Here is a 16,764-nt window from a genome sequence, read left to right as displayed (position 1 = left end):
CCCAGCTGCAGGTCCAGCTCCCAGCTCCCCGGGAGCCACCAGCATTCCTGCCTCATTTCCGCCCGGCACTGGCCGGCGTTTCCCCGCGCGAACCGCTCAGGGTCGCGGCGGACCCCCGGTACAAGGAGGCCTTGTCAGCGCCCCCGCAGGACCCTGCTCTGCCCGGGACTGGAAACTCACCAAGTGACCTTCCCGGGAGCTGCGTCCAGGAGGAAGAAGCCGGTTTCTGACCAGAGTGCGATCTCCTAGAAGCAGATTCGGGCCACAGGCTCCGCTGCTGAGCCCGCAGATCGAGGCCGGCGCAGCCAGGATAGCCGTGGGCTTGAACATGCTAGGTGTGTTTAAGTGACTTAAGCCTCAGTTTGCCACCTGATAAATTAAGAGGCAAGTCACCACTTAATACACCCCTGCTAATGCAAAGTGCTTTAAATACATTAACTCTTATTTGACCAACCCTGAAAGTCATTTTCATTTTATTAGTGAAAAAAATGGGGATTCAAAGAGATCAAGTGACTTAAATGACTTGCCCGAGGCCACACAGCCAAGTGGCAGTGTCTTCCTGTAAATCCTGGGCTCTATCTTCCGGATTGCAAGGATTTATTTTCGGAGCTATAGGCTCCCTCTGAGAACATGGTGAAAGCTATGGACACTCTCCCCCCCCCCCCCCGCCCCCAACCCCCAAAGTTTGCACAGGCGTTTAGTTTTTAATACCGTTTTGGAGGGTTCACTGAGCACCTTTCAGTTCCTACCTCTGGGAAATGGTTTGAAGATTAAATGTTTGGGAAGCAATGCTACATACTATCCTATTAACGTGTTCCTGTGGGTATGGCAGGGATATTTTCAGGGACACCCAAGTCACCTCTGCTGCTCCAGGATGCATATAACCCTGTTGAATGAATTATTTTGGCTTAAGGCTGACATGGTCAACTCAAATGCCTACAGAGGCTAGGCAAGCACCAGGAAGCAAAGGACTGAGACAATAGGCAGCTGTGACTGGGTAAGGGCCGTTGCTCTTTGAAAGGGGTAGCCAGTTAGCTACATGATTGTGGTCCTGTGGAAATTAGAGCCCTCGGTTGCTGCATCTTCTCATTTTCCAAGAGAAGTCTGAAATGCAAATGTTAATTTTTATTTTACTTCCCTAAATGCCATTGACACAAAGCTGTGTAAAGCAGGTTTGAAAGGTTTGTGGTCACAGGAGAGCTGAGCAAGCATTTTACAGTATTAAGTATGTTTCTTAAAGATCTGTGGGTCATTCTTGCTACTAAGGAATTTTTACATTGTCTAACTTAGCTCCCATTGTTTTACTAATTTTCTGCATACTTCCTGTTTCTTCCATTTTCTCTTTTTCTTCGCTGAACACTCCCACCCCCTCATTCCTATTCATTTTTTATCCAATTCATGAATTGAATGATTCAGTTTTTGAATTGGGATGTAACGAGCAATCATTCTGTTTAATGGAGTTTTACCACATATGGTTTACCAATTTTTGAAAAATATAAATTTAATTGAAAAACTCTTAAAAGATTCCAGTTTTGAAATTGGGAGTATTAAATATGCTTAAAATTTGCTCTTCTCTCCAATTAATAAGATCTTATGGTAATTTTACATTTAATACAATATTGTATGTTGCTATTATAAACTTTTACTATTTTGTATCAACTGTCACTTTGATGTAATGATGTAAATTTCCTATTTTCTACTGATACAACTATTGGTAGTATGACAAATATCAGGGTCCCAACTAGAAACAGGTGGCACATTCAAATTACGATACATCAAGGATACTTTAAAAGGGACCAGCAAGACAGGGGAACCACAAAAATACAGTAACCAGTTAGAAGTACCCCTAGGCAGAAGAGATAAGGGATGGGAGCTGTTATCAGTCCCAAGAAAGAGAGAGGCCATATTAAAAGGAATCTGATTGAAGGACAGCCAGCCCAACCTCACAAGAACGGAACCAGCGGATGGATACTTTGATCTCTTTTTCAGGTTTCCTCTGATCTTCTGTTAAAAGAGTTTCTCATTGGCTTAACCCAACAGGAAACCAGAGAGGGCACTCACAGGTAAGTGCAGGTCAGCCTTCCAGCAGTGTGGATGTGGAGTGGCAACTGGATGATGCCCAGCACTTGCTGCTTATTTAATCAGAAGTATTCCTTTCTCTATTGGCAGTTTGAATGTTAATCAGGACTCTGGTTGTTGGTGACAGAAACTCAACTTGATGTCAAACAAAAAAAGGAGAAACTGGAGAAGGGTAGGGGAAGTGTTGGTTTTAAGGAAATAAATGCTATTGAAGCCCACTGTTTTCATCTCTGCACGTTGGTTTCTTTTGTAACAAAGTGGAGACCTGCTCTCCAGCAGCTGGGATGGCATCTTTACAGCAGTATCAGTAGACAAGAGATGAGATTCATCTTCCAACGCTATAGACAAAAGTCTTGGAGAAGAACTTTATGAAGAGATGTAAATGAAGATTTGCATAAATGGGGTGGGAAGACATTTGAAAGATGTTAATTCTTACCAAATTAATTTATAAGCATAATGTAATCCTAACCAAAATCTCACTTGAATTTTTTGGGAATATGAAAAATAAAGTCTAAACTTCATGAAGAATTTGCAGGAATAACAAGATTTAAAAATATATGTATCAAAGATAATTTGCTTAATTATTAAAATGCATTATCAAGTGATTAGTAATTGACTGTTATGTTGACGGAAGAATGGACAAACAGATGTGTGTAGATATATGCATAAATAAAGAACCCAAACCAGTGAACGGGAATGAATTAACCAATAAATGGTGCTGGGAAAATTAACTATATGGGAACAAAAATCAGGCTAGACCCATAAATCACATTTTATACCCAAAAAACTTCCAAATGAATTAAAGAGAAATGTGAAAAATGAAAAGTATAAAATATAACAGATGAGACAAATATTTAATCTTGGGATGCAAAGGACTTTTTCAACATTAAAAAGGAGATTTGACAATATACAAATGTACAAACTTAAATGTCAAAAATTACATGCAAAATTAAGAGCAACTAGCAAACTAGGAAAATATTGAGGAACTATTACTATACTGTATAAAAATATTTAATAAATGTTTACTAAATTATGTGTTTGATTAAATGTTACTCTGCAATCACTAGGGAACAACAAAGCTAATAATTTTAGATAATATAGTAAAAGATAATTAATATTAATATCTTATTGAAAATAACAAATGCTTTTGATTGGCCATTCATAATTTAGTATAACTTTATTTTCATTATACTTATAGAAGTTAGAACACACAGAAATAAGGCTCATGTATTTTTCATTTTTATAAAATTAAATCCCTCATGATCAAAAGTTATTCTATTTTATATTCTTCAACACAGATTCTCTATGAATAGCTTAACTCAAATCACTTATGTTTCTCTGTACAATCATTATCTGTAGTTGCTAGTATAATTTAAAAAAACAAAACAAAAAAACTTGTAAAAATAATGTCACTCACCTGACAAGGAAAATTAACCACATAGAATGAGTTCAATGTTTTGGACTTGAGCAGAATTAAATCAATTCTTTATTAAGAGTTATAAGTGAACACTTTTTTTTCCCCCAATAAAAGAACAAATTCAGAACATACTTTACTTTAAATACCAATTCAAAAAAATGGATGCGAAAGTATGAATAGTAGCTAAAAAGATAAATGGGTACATTCAATGAGAATTTTTATTTCATTTATCCACAAAACAATATAATACTTTATAAAAATATTAAGTTTTAGGCTACCATTACTTATTTGAAAAGTGTGCTAGAAGATCATTTTTGCCAACTTTTTTTTGGGTAAGGTCCACATTAAGATATTGAAGATGAAAAGCTGTTGGAAAAGAATCTTCAAATGTACAAAGTTGTTTATTTTTCTTGGAAATTTAAAAATAACCATTTGAACTGAATACACATTGAGTTAGTGTTACTCCCTTACTATACAACTGATATTATAAGGAACAGCTCCATTCAGTTAAAACCTAATAAATACCATCAACTTTTCCTGGCTTATGTTTTTGGAACAAAATTAGTACATAAACATATAATTTTATTATCCTTTTTTAAATGCTAGAAAAATTGTTATCATAGTTCACATGAAGCCCTTTAAAAATCTGATGTCACAGGTTGCAGACGTTAAGGGTAAATGATGATGGCAGTCTTCGTAGGAAGATCCTCTTTGAAGAGGGATTCAATACTAAGCAGGTTATGTAAACATAAGAAACCACAATAATTTTTAGTACCAGAACTGTTGCCAACTTACATGAAGTTTATCTGTCACATTTTAAAATGGTTTGAGTTCCAACATAGATAAAATGGCACAGAATTTTAAACTTAATGATTAAATCAGGTAAGTGATGGTAGGTAAAAATTATATTCCTAAAATATGGGGACCTGATGTATTGCTTTAGTTAAAGTGTGACTATAAAAGAGTATTTTAAAACATAAATACCAGACTTACTTTGTCAGATTCAGTTCCTTTGCTAAATCCTTAAGCCAGTAATGCTATTCAAATTCACATTTTAGAATTTCTGAGTCATAAAAATCAGTCTTATTTTGTATATGTTTCACTTCTGTACTTTAAAAGGGAAAAAACTGTCCCCTCTTTTCACCCCGTTATCATTCTGAATAAGTTTTACACTCCATATCAACTAAATTCTATAAGGGAAAAAAATTGTCACCATTAAGTATATTTAAAAAATAAATGTAGATTCAACACAGATTTGAAAACGGGGATTTAAAAAATGTTTTGCATAAAAGCTGTATCACTGGAATTAGCGGAAAACCTTAACTTATTTTAAGGCTATAACATTCATTTAGTGTTTATTGTAAGATTTGTCTTATAGTCATACCTTATAACTCTTAAAATTTCACAAAATAGGTTAAGTGAGGAACTTCTGACTGCCAGCAAAGCCACTTTGTCACTCCGTAACACCAACATTAAACAACATTCCATCCCTCTATCTGTAAAACTTTCACATTTTCTTTTCTCATATTTCTTTTAAATACATTTTCCTCTCTGTTAGGGTATCTGCAATAAGAGCAAAAGTGCATTCAAGTCCCTGATCTAGTGATATTTTACATTTGTGGCAACTATCACCATAAGTTCGTACTTAGCAATATCCACACCACCAGTCTATTTTTTAAAAAAGGACTACTTAAACACTGGGACTTTACCCCCTTGGATTGGATAGTACAAATTCAATTACATACTGCCTTTAAATAAAAAATCAATGCAACCTTATAAAAGATTAAATCACTTTCTAGTTACCTTCATTATTCGAAACTGAGCTTTTCAGAAATGACTAAAATGAAAAGTTTCTTCTATTTTCCAGTTCCATGAGTTTGAGTGTTAACATAGTGCATTATACTTTCAAATCCCACTGTCATTAACATTTAATCAAGTTTTAGATGTTGTTTGTATTCCTTTCTGCTGCTAAAACCTTGCTGATTTCCATGCAAGGGAGGCATATATTAAGATTGCATATTAAATGTTCAACATATAAAAAAAACTTTTGAGAATAATGAATTGAAGAAAATTTTAGAAATGGAATGGAATTGTTTGGTCCCATGAAGTTCCTTGATTTTAGATTTTATTATGGTATTGTTTTGATCTCCCCAATTTTTTCTATAATGGTAAATAATTTTGTTAACAATTTTGAGTTTGGGGAACAAAAGAAAGGAAGTGATTTATAAACAGTAGCCTTGTTACTCTTCATTGTCATGCTATATCGAACTATCATCAATATCTTAGCTATATTTTTCTTTGGACCCTGAAATAAGTTGAAAATTCATCATTGGTACTTTACAGTTTAACACTTAGGAAAAAAAAAGTGGTTTTGTGCAACCAGATCTGGAATTCCAGTTTACCATTAAAAACATGCAGAGTGAAGATTTTCTTCTTTCGATTCTTGTACGTAAGTGAAGAAGTCTACGTAAGTTTTTACATTTTGGCAGGTTTGTGCATATAAAATAGGTGACTTGGATTATAAATTTTCCCCTGGCTGGTACTGTGGCTCTGTAGCAGTGAAGTAGTCTTCCAAGAAGGACTGGATATATTCAAATGTTGGTCTTTCATCAGGGTCCTTCTTCCAACAAAGATTCATTAATTCATGTAGGGATTCTGGACAGCCCTGAGGGCAAGGCATCCTATATCCTCGTTCCACCTGTTCCAGCACTTCACGGTTTACCATACCTAACACACAAGATTCAAACATTAAACAATAACGATGCCAAACACCACTAGCATACAATGAACTTACTGTGGTAAATTTCACAACATATATGTAAATCAAACCATCATGCTATACACCTTACTTATACAGTGATGTATGTATGTCAATCATTTCTCAAAACTGGAAAAGAACAGAACAAATCCCCTAGCCATGAACTGATTCAAAGTACAGTAAGTTTACTTAGTAAAAGGTTATTTTAATGAAGAAATAAAGTAAATTTTCTATGTCAAAGTGTATCAAGAAGAGCTTAGAAAATGCTAGCCTGTTTCAACATGTCTAACTTTTTCATTCCACCTAAACCCTTTCTTTTAACACTAATGCCTTCAAAAGCCAACTCCATTTGATTAATGAAAATTTAGGACGCTACTTTGAGGTACTGATACTTTCTGATAGTAGCAGTTATTAATGACCAAACTTAGGCTACTGAGGAACAGTGACAAGATAGTGTCTAAAGTGACTTTAAAACAGAATTCAGAAGAAAGAGTTCTAGTCCTGGTTTTGCCAAATATACCTACTATGTAACATTCTATCAAATCACTCTCCTGAAACAGTTTCCTTATCTAATATCACCTGTTTGATTTTCTTCAAGTTATTACACAGTTCCTTTCTGGTATTTCTTTGTAATCCCCCTACCCCCATCTGAAGGTCACCCTGTGTTAGTTGTTAGTTATCACAGGGTGGGGTTTATTATCTGAGAGAATAGCAGAGGTAAATGGCCCTTTTGGAAAGTGCCCTAAGGGAAAAAGCTGAGATGAATGTGGGGCACACCTCATGTGCTTGCCCTAACTCAAGGATTGTGACTCTCAAAGGCTGCTGTCCACCCAATGCCAAAATAAAAAAAGAAAGGAAGGGCAGAAAAGACAGACAGAAACAAGAAATGAAGGCCTTTCTCTCCCCCCCTTGCATTTCTGCTCCTAACAAACTCAAGTTAGTCACTGATGGGATAACCAAGAGCTAATGAAATGCAAGCTTACCTGGATATGGCACTCTGCCCTTTGTTACCAGCTCTGTCAGTAGAATTCCAAATGACCATACATCGGATTTTATTGTAAATCGACCATATAATGCAGCCTCAGGAGCTGTCCATTTGATTGGAAATTTTGCACCTAAAACATTATTGACAATCTTGCTTAAGTAAATTGTTTTTAAAAATCTATTTGTGTAAATATGGCATAAGGAGGGCTAATTTTTTTTGGTCAATATCTTTATTGTATGTGTCATCAGTGTTACATTTTTCAAAAGTATAAGATATACGGAAAAATATTTTATTATTTAAAATTTGTATTAAAATAAATCACATTTATTCCTGATAAGATATTCAGTGACATAAAAAAAAGTATTGTTGGTGGGGACAGAACCATTAACCATTAAAAGAGAAAAACAGAAATAGAAACTCTAATAACAAGCAACCAAAAACATGGATTATAGAACCTTTAGCTTTTAAGTAAGTCTATCACCTAGTAGCTATAACTAAACTTTGGGTGAAGAGGGCATATTCTGTTAGGTTCTAATGTCCACTGTTTTTTGACCATAATCTCTTTTTTTTCATATCTCTGGAAAATTTTATTGTACTATTTTTAAAAGCCTATATTATTTACTCAAATATTTAGTATATGCTTTTTATGTACAAGACATTATGCTCATTGTTATGGCAGAAGACAGCCTTTGTGAAGCTTATATACTTAAAGTGGCGATTACAGGTGTCTCACATACTTCAAGTTATTTCTATGTGTATGTATACAGTGCTGTAAAATAGTTCCTTAGATATTCTAACAGAAAATCAATTTTCACTAGTACAATCACAAAAGGTTTCATTAGAAAAGGGGCTAAGTTAAGCTAAGCCTTAAAAAATGGTTAGACTTTTTAAAGGTAAAGATTATAGTAGAAGAATAGAAAGATATTCTAGCTGGAGGGAACTGCACAAAGGTACGGAGGTTGAAAAGAAAGCACTGCTGAAGGCAGGGTCTCTCAACCTGGCACTACTGGCATTTGGGACATGATTATTCTTTGTTTGGTGGGGGATTAGTTTCCACATCGTAGGATGTTCAGCAGTACATCTGGTCTCTACCCACCAGATGCCAGGAGCAGCCTCCCACTTGTAACCACCAAAAAGTCTCAAGACACTGATATTAATATTACCAAATGTCCCTTAGGAGACAAAATCCCCCCGATTGGAACCTGGTGTTTAAGACAACAGTTCCTAATGGTTTGTGTACCAATGTAGTCACTGTCTGATAAAAAAAAAAAAATCACAGTCTGATTAAAAAAAGAGAGAGAAAAAGGATTACATATCAATTCAGAAAGTTGAAATCATTAATTTATATGTATGTCCTTTATTCTGAGATTACGTCCTTCCTACTTATGTAGTGCTAAAATGCTTTTATGAAACGGTAATAGGAGATGGTAACAGATAGATGAAAAACATTTGTTTTTTGCTGTGTTTACTAAATAAACCTTCACTAACCTTTATACTGGGTTTACTAGTCTGTTTACAATTCGTTCTCAGGCGTTAGTCAGTGAGCTCCTGGATCACAGAAACCATGCCCTCTTACAGCTGTGCCCTGCGCTTAGCACATGGAGGGACTCAAATATCTGTTACAGGAAAAGTGGAACTAGAGAGTAGGAGATGGTGGTAAAGGATAAGCCATAATTTTTGTAGGTGTGGAGGATCACTGAAGGTTTCATGCAGGATGAACCACCTATGTAGTGGTGTGTATTGGACCTTACTCCATCTCTGCCTGTCAGCTACACTCTCTTCAAGGTCCTGCTCTCAAGCCATCACCTGTGTGAAGTCTTTCCTGCTCTCTCTGCTTTCCCACAGTGCTTCCCACTTTTGACATTAATTAAACTTAATAACTATAGTTATTAATGACATTAGTAACTATAGCTTGCTTTATAGTTATTTTGTCAGGACGTTTTTTTCTGGCAGGCTCCGCTAAGAGCTCCATCCCCCTCTTATAGGAGCTGTCTCCGGCAGGCCCCCTGCTAAGAGCGTAAACCCCCCTTATCAGAGCTGTCTCTGGCGGGCTCTATAGTTAGAAGCCTCCCCGTCAAAACAATGTTGAACGATCACAGCTGTTAGGGACGGACTTCCCGGCACCCTGGCGAGATTTAACCAATCCCTAGCGTCACAATAGCAATAGCGCGAATCCCCCCAAACCCGGAAGCCTAATCCTATAAAACAAAGCGCCCGACTCCGGTAAGTGCTCAGTTTTTTGGGAACAATCCCGCTGAGCCCGTCGGCATAATAAAGCTATGTTCTCCCTGATCTCTGCATGCTGCTTGAGTCTCTCGGTCCTTGTCATTTCTCCACAACAATTTACATATAGGTCTACTTTTCCCGTTAAAATGTAAGCTCTGATATTTACTGAGCATCTACTATGTTAGGTAATGTCAGGTGCTACACGTCTATTACTTCATTAAAGTTTCACAAGAATCTTGAAAAGTAAAAATTACCATGTAGTCTTTGTAAGTGAGGAGACCGAGGCTCAGTCAAAGAGCTTTGATAACTTGGTTGAAATTTCTGGACTAATAAGAGATGGAACTGGGATTAAAAAACCCATACTCTTTCCGTATGCATATATTATGTGTGTTCATTAAGTGTGTACTAAATGTGTTTAGAGACAGATGCCAAAATAGAAGAATGAGCCTATGTTAATTTCTACAAGGCCCCTTCCCTCTTTGCAGAGTCAATCTTCCAAATGTTTTTATTTATCACAATTTTATATATAATAAAGAATTACTATAAATCTGGCATAGAAATGGTTTTCAAAACCTTTATAAAATTGTATGCTATTTCTTAATATAGCTTCGAAATACCTTTTCTGCTCCTTAGTGTAGTAAAATCTCAATGGTTCTGAAGTTCATTACAAAAGGAATTTAAAAATGTTTATTTGTTGGCATGCCACAAGAAGTGTAAAGAGAAGTGTAAAGGGAGTATAAAGGGAGCTCTATTTAAATGCAAAGAACATCCTGTCAAGTTCTTCCTCGAGGAAATAATTATCAGAAAGTGATAGTATCATGTATTGCATATAAGTTTATGAATAAAATCAGTATTTCTTTCTCTTCTGAGGATCTAGAGCTATTCTTATTCTGTAAAACGGTGTAGATTCAAAAGAATGATAAATAAGAAAACCTGTTGAACCTTAGGTTAGAAGCATTTATTAAAAACTAGTTTTACCTTGTCTTGCTGTATATTCGTTGTCTTCAATTAACCTTGCTAAACCAAAGTCTGCTATTTTGCACACAAGATTTTCTCCTACAAGAATATTAGCAGCTCGAAGATCTCGGTGAATATAGTTCATTCTTTCAATATATGCCATACCATCAGCAATCTTGGAAAGAAAAAAAAAAAAGTATGACATAAAGGGAAAAGGGAGAAGAGGAGGAGAGGCAGGGAGAATGGGAGGGAGGGGGGCAGAGAGGAAGGAAAGAGAAGGAAAGGAGGGAAAGAGGAGAGGAGGAGGAAGAGAAGGAGAAACAACAGTGATGTATGTGGCCTACAAAGCCCAAAACATTTATCTGGACTTTACAAAAATAGTTTGCCGACCCCTACTATGGAGTGTTTATGAGCCTTGAATTCAGGAATGTGGATTAGAGTTGGCATATGCTAAAGTCTTACATGTACATTTTCTTAAGATAAAGTTTCTCTAAATTTCAGCCTATACTTTAGATTTCCAATAGTACTATTTTCTTTGGAATAGCAATCATTCATTGTCTTAAAATTTATCTTTTGAAACATAAATACGCATACATACAGATTTTATATTTGTGGATACATATGTTTCTGAAAATCTGTATGATCAAGACAGAATTGTAACAGGAGTTACATGCCTGATTCTAATACTAACGTTATATGAATTTTAGATACCTCTTGGTCTTGGAAACTATTCTATCTCTAATATAAGGAGATCAGACTGAATTACCTCTAATATCTTCTCCAGCTCGACAAATCCATGATTTCATTATATAAACAACAGTATTCTACTAAAATTATTTTACATTTTTAATGTAAACTTTCAATTCAAATAGATACACGGATACACAAATACCTGAGCAGCCATATCGACCAGTTGTGGGAGCTTCAAATACTTTCCATCTCCCTCCTTCAGGAAATCTAATAAGCTCCCTAGAAGAGACAGCAAGACATTCATGGAAAATAAGCAAATCTTAAATTAGGATTGAAAACATTCCCCCACCTCTAAACAAATCACCACATCACAACACAACACACTTCAGCTTTTCATTCTTTAATATTTTTTTACAGCTTTGGCATTTCTAAATAACTATCTTTAAGATTCTAGAAGAGGTCCTTAATCTGAAATTTTATAAATTTCTCCCAATAACGTCTGAAAAAAGGGAAAGTGCAATAACCTCATCAGATTATAGGCATTCCACGCTCTGATCAACATCAACAGTCCCAATTTTGATTCAAAAAGTAGTATTCGATACTTATATATTTTTAAGTCAATCTGAATCAAGAGCTCAGACAACTGGGAGTATTTTGGGTACTTAAAACTAAATCTAAGTGGCTGAGTTGACATGGAAGTGTTAATCCAACTAATGTTTCTCAATTTTAGCAGAAGATATAGAATAGCAAAGTACCATGAGAGAAAGGCTAGAAAAGTCTAGCTGCTAAACCTCTATTACTGGTTAAAAATTTACCATATACCTGAATTTAATAAGGAGAAAATATCAAACAAACCCAAATTAAGACACGTTTTATAAAATGGTACTGTTTTCTTCAAAAATAACAATGCTATGAAAGACCAGAAAGGCTGAGGGGCTGCTCCAAATTAAAGAAGACCAAATAGAAATTACAACTAAAAGAAACCCATGACCATGGATTGGATACTAGATCAGTGAAAAACTGCTATAATTAAGGACATCATTGGGATGACTGTTGAAATATGAATATGGACTGGTAGTAGATAACAGAATTATATCCATGTTACATTTCCTGAATTTGATCATTACATTGTGGTTATCTAAGACAGTGTTTCTGTCTTTAGGAGACAAACACTGAAGTTATTCAGAGGTAAAGGGAACATAATGTTCGCAATGTACTCTTAAATGGTTCAGGAGAAAACCGTTATATTTTATATACTGATAGATATATCTAGTTAACAATTGGCAAATCTGGCTGAAATACATATGGAAATTATTTGTATTATTTTTGCAACTTTTCTGTAAATTTCAAAGTTCAAAAAAGAAGTATAATAAAACAAGACAAAGAAAGCTCCTTCTATGTTGACAGGATTATGAAACAGGAAAAATCATGACTTAGTTTCACTTATACAATTTCAAAGTCAGAGAACATCTATATTTCTTCTGGTCTGTCTACTGTAGGGATAGCACATTATTGTTTGTCCATTTATCTGCCCATTCAAATATTTATTCAGGGTCATGGCAGACACTGTAAAAGGCATAGAAGATACAAAGATAAGTAAGTCATGGTCTCTGCCCTTGGAAAGATCTTGGTCTAGTATGCAAGTATAGACCTAGAAACAATAAAATATATGCAAACAAATATTGTACAGTGGGTGTAATAAAAGTAATTGTAGAAACGACAGTGGAGACATAATGGATATAGTTAATTCTATGGACAAGTCAGATAAGGCTTCAAAGAGGGAATGCATTTTAAAGGCAGAATGAGGGCAAACAGGGAATTACAGGAAGAAGAAGTAACAAGCACAAAGGCTGTAATCCATGAAATAGCACAGTAAGTTCGGGGAACTGAAAACAGTCCCTGTTATGTAAGAACACAGGGCCCAAAGATGGAAACTAATGAGAATGAAGCTGCAGAAGGAAAGAGTCGGAACACAGAAGGTAATGCATAAATGGGCTTTATCCTTTTTATATGAAGTTTTATGCTGAGAAGTAATACGATAGGATTTAGGTTAAAAAAGCAGTATCTCCAATGGTAACATGAAGAATGAAACTGGGCCAAACTGCATAAAAGGAGTAAGTTTAAATTCCGTGCAGTAGTCTAGGAAAGAGAGACTATTATGTTAAAATCTAGCAATGATAGTTGGAACAGCGAGAAGGGGAAATTTTCCAGAGAGATTTAATAAATGGGATTGACAGCGTCAATGGACTATTACATAAGGGGGTGGGGAAGTGAAGATTACTGGGCCTCATCCCAAGTTTGCACTTCTAACAAGTTTCCATGTAATGCTAATGCTGTTGTCAGCCAATGCACTACAAACTCTTGCACATGTGCAAAACGAGGCAAGTACTGAGGTATGATCAAATAATACGGTGAATGTTTAAATTAAAAAAAAATTATTACAGTGAAAGACACATTGCCATTAATCCCCCCTCAAAATACTCTCCCTCGCTTCAAACACACTTATCCCATTGTTCTGGCTACTTTCTGAAGCAATTCTGGAAGTCCTCTTTCGTGAGAGTCTTTAGTTGTGCTGTGATAGCTACCTTGATGTCCTGAATCATTTTGACTTTGGGGAAGAGATAGAAGTCGCTCGGTGCCAGATCCGGTGAATAAGATGAATGAGGACATACAGTAATGTTTTTACTTGACAGAAATTGCCATACTAGAAGTGACGTGTAACATGGAGAGCTGTCATGATGGAGGATGGTTTATGGCACACTTTAAAACACACCTTCTCTCAACCGGAGCTCACATCCGACTGCACTGAACAAGTTGAAACTTGTCACACAACATTACTAAGGTTCGACTCACCACTTCCCGTACTGAAGAGCCCTGCCTTTCCATTGGATCGCACTCGGAAGCAGCATTCACCGTATTTTTTTATCCCAATGGAAATGCTCAGTGTGACACATTGCTTCTGGTACGGAAATTTCTGTCAAATAAAACATTACAGTGTGTCCTCATCCACCTCATTCACTGAATACGGCACCGTGCAACTTCTGCTCTTTCCCAAAGTCAAAATGATTCAGGACATAGAGGCAGCCATGACAGCGCAACTAAAGACACTCACAAAAGAGGACTTCTAGAACTGCTTCAGAAAGTGGCAAGACCAATGGGATAAGTGTGTTTGAAGCGAGGGAGAGTATTTTGAGGGGGATTAATGGCAATGTGTCTTTTACTGTAATAAATTTTATTTAAACATTCATATGTTTTATCACACCTCATACATGACAATGCAGAATATATAGAAAGCAGAAGATACAGTTCTTTGATCAATACACTAAGTAGAACAGCATTCACTGTAACAACAGATAAGTGCTAAAATAGTGCAAAAGCTGCAAAGCATAGAAATTCAGGATTAATTAGAATTTGTATCATTTTCACAATTCCTCTTCTCTGATTTTTAACCAATCACAACAAATCCCATCCCACTTCAAATGTTTCAAATTTATCATAGAATGTTTTAGATCTTATTAAGTGATCTTTAATCTTTTTTTGGTTCATGTGTTATTTTGAGAATCTGATTAAAGCTATGAACTCTCTTTCCAGAAAACATACGTTAAGTATGCAAAAGCTGATACATTAACTTCAGAGGAAGATCATGGACCTTCTGAAGCTCATTCATGACCCTGGCAGAGAGTAGATAGTCAATAAATAACAGTGAAATCGATTCAAAGCAATCCTTAAGTTTGTCTCACGTACCTCTCTAGTCTCATTTCCAACTAGTTTCTTCTACTACTTCTGTACTTCCCACTAGCCATGGCTTTGTTACCCATTTCCTCAATCCTCCTAGCTTTGCAGAAATACCTTTACCCACCCTTCCCTTTACCCACCCTCATCCTTTATAACCTTGAAGGGCAGTTCAAGACTTATCTTTTCTAATTTTTCTCTATTCCAGTCTGTGTGATCTCTTCCTCAATTCCTATTACACTTACTGTCAAACACCTGGAAATTCATTATGCTTTGGCCTGTAATTTTGTTTGTTTACAGTGAACTGTTGTTTACTTTTATACTGAAAATTAACTCTTCAGAAGTTTTGGTCTTTTCTCTCCAAATTTAATGTAAGTTACTTGAGCAGCTTTATGTCTTTGATACCTTATAATGACTAGCAGTACCTTGTACATTAGAGGCATTCAATACATTTTGGCTGTTAATGATTTCTAGAGTAGTTGACTCCAGAAATCTAATAAAGACTTTAAAGCATGTCATGATAACAGCAGATTGGGATATTAATGGAAGCCCTCTAACACCTGACTTAAGTCCAATCTGAAAGAAGTATAATTGACAGACTGGTCAAGAGACAGGGAAACCAAATTCCAGGTAAGGAAATTAACATGAAAAAACTCATGGAAACAAGGAACAAGAAGACCCATTTGGCCAGAAAACTGGGTTTATGTGGAAGCACTTGAGGCAATGAGCTTGGATGGATTACATAGGGCTAACTGCTAAGTACCTAAATAGCAAAACTGGGAATTACAGAGTTTTAAAACTAGAAGGGACATTTGTGATCTTGCATTCTGTATTTCCCATCTAGAAATAATCCCAACCCAGCAACCTGACAACACAGACTTCTACCATGCTCCCTCAATTAAACAATTCTTGAAATCAATATTATGGACCATTAGCTTTACCTCCATTATATTGTTATGCTATCAATATTGTGATTTTAAACCTCCTCTTTGTTGTCCCTTTTCTTTCTTCCCTTTCTAGTTCATCCAATGTATTCTGAAATGGAGTATTTGGCAGTGGTTTGTAGTACAGGTTCCTTTCCCAAATTGCCATGTGCTTTTGGGCGTTAGGTATGTTTTGGTTATCAATTAGTAGGCTATGTCAGTTGTTAACCTTTTAGTTTTTCTGTTGGTTTCCTATAGCGAACATGTAGCTTGTAGTTGGCCCTGTCACCACTAGATGGAACTGAATCATTGGCTGAGATGAACTACTGAAGAGGGATGACATACTCAGTGTTAACTATGGATCAGTGACTTGTTAAGAGTAAAAAAAATGTAGATAAAATTCAAAAGGGTAAAAAGCGAATCTATCAGCATATTTTATGACTTACTGGTTCCATGTCTAAAGCATCACTTGCAAAGGAAAAAAGAGGGAAGAGAAACCTTCCCTTCTCTTTATCCTGGCCCTAACCAACCCTGTTACTAAAGATCCCACCTTGGAGTCTGGGGTTTTGTGGAATGCGAGACATTTCAGTTGATAGTAGAAATCTAGAAAAAGAAAGTTTTAGCTGTCCTATGATGATTATGTTTATATTAAAATGAGATAAAATTAATTTACCTGATTTCTTTGCTTTAGTACTAATGATGTAAATCTTTCGGATTGCAATATTTTAATTCAATTTGTACAAGTACTTATTTTTTTTCATTTTCCTAGCTACTCCCCTTCCTTTATAGTTAACACATTGTTTGTGGAAAACGAGTAAACTCGTCATATCGCCTCTAGTTGGAACCGGCAAAAGTTTTGCAAAGTAAATAAATAGAGACCTCTTTTTAAACTAAAACACTGAAAGTTTCATAGAAAAATATCAAATAGATCGAAAGATATGAATATTTTACGGAAAATCTAATTTTGGCGAGAAAATGTCAAAAAAGCCCCGCGTTA

The 16,764-nt window shown here is 35.8% G+C and overlaps 1 protein-coding gene and 1 long non-coding RNA gene across 5 annotated transcripts in view; one reads left to right on the top strand and one right to left on the bottom strand.

The window, feature by feature from the left end:
* On the top strand, positions 1 to 3,102 carry LOC109452334 (uncharacterized). Its single transcript, XR_002138124.3, has 3 exons — positions 1 to 335; positions 1,990 to 2,063; positions 2,170 to 3,102. It is a non-coding gene; the product is annotated as an uncharacterized LOC109452334 (long non-coding RNA).
* Positions 3,103 to 3,534: 432 nt separating this feature from the next.
* Positions 3,535 to 16,764, bottom strand: part of YES1 (YES proto-oncogene 1, Src family tyrosine kinase) — a 72,966-nt gene continuing 59,736 nt past the window's right edge. For all 4 annotated transcript variants that reach the window (XM_019741267.3, XM_019741265.3, XM_019741264.3 and 1 more), the window contains 4 exons: positions 11,315 to 11,391; positions 10,444 to 10,597; positions 7,238 to 7,369; positions 3,535 to 6,223 (listed from right to left, as the gene is read on the bottom strand). In XM_019741267.3, coding sequence (XP_019596826.1) covers positions 6,015 to 6,223; positions 7,238 to 7,369; positions 10,444 to 10,597; positions 11,315 to 11,391 — 572 coding nt within the window. In that variant the 3' untranslated portion in view covers positions 3,535 to 6,014. The remainder of the gene's footprint in view (positions 6,224 to 7,237; positions 7,370 to 10,443; positions 10,598 to 11,314; positions 11,392 to 16,764) is intronic.

Source organism: Rhinolophus sinicus, chromosome 4 (assembly GCF_057876585.1).
Source record: "Rhinolophus sinicus isolate RSI-liver-muscle chromosome 4, RSI-T2T, whole genome shotgun sequence".
NCBI lineage: Eukaryota > Metazoa > Chordata > Mammalia > Chiroptera > Rhinolophidae > Rhinolophus > Rhinolophus sinicus.
This window is presented reverse-complemented; position numbering and strand designations above follow the sequence as displayed.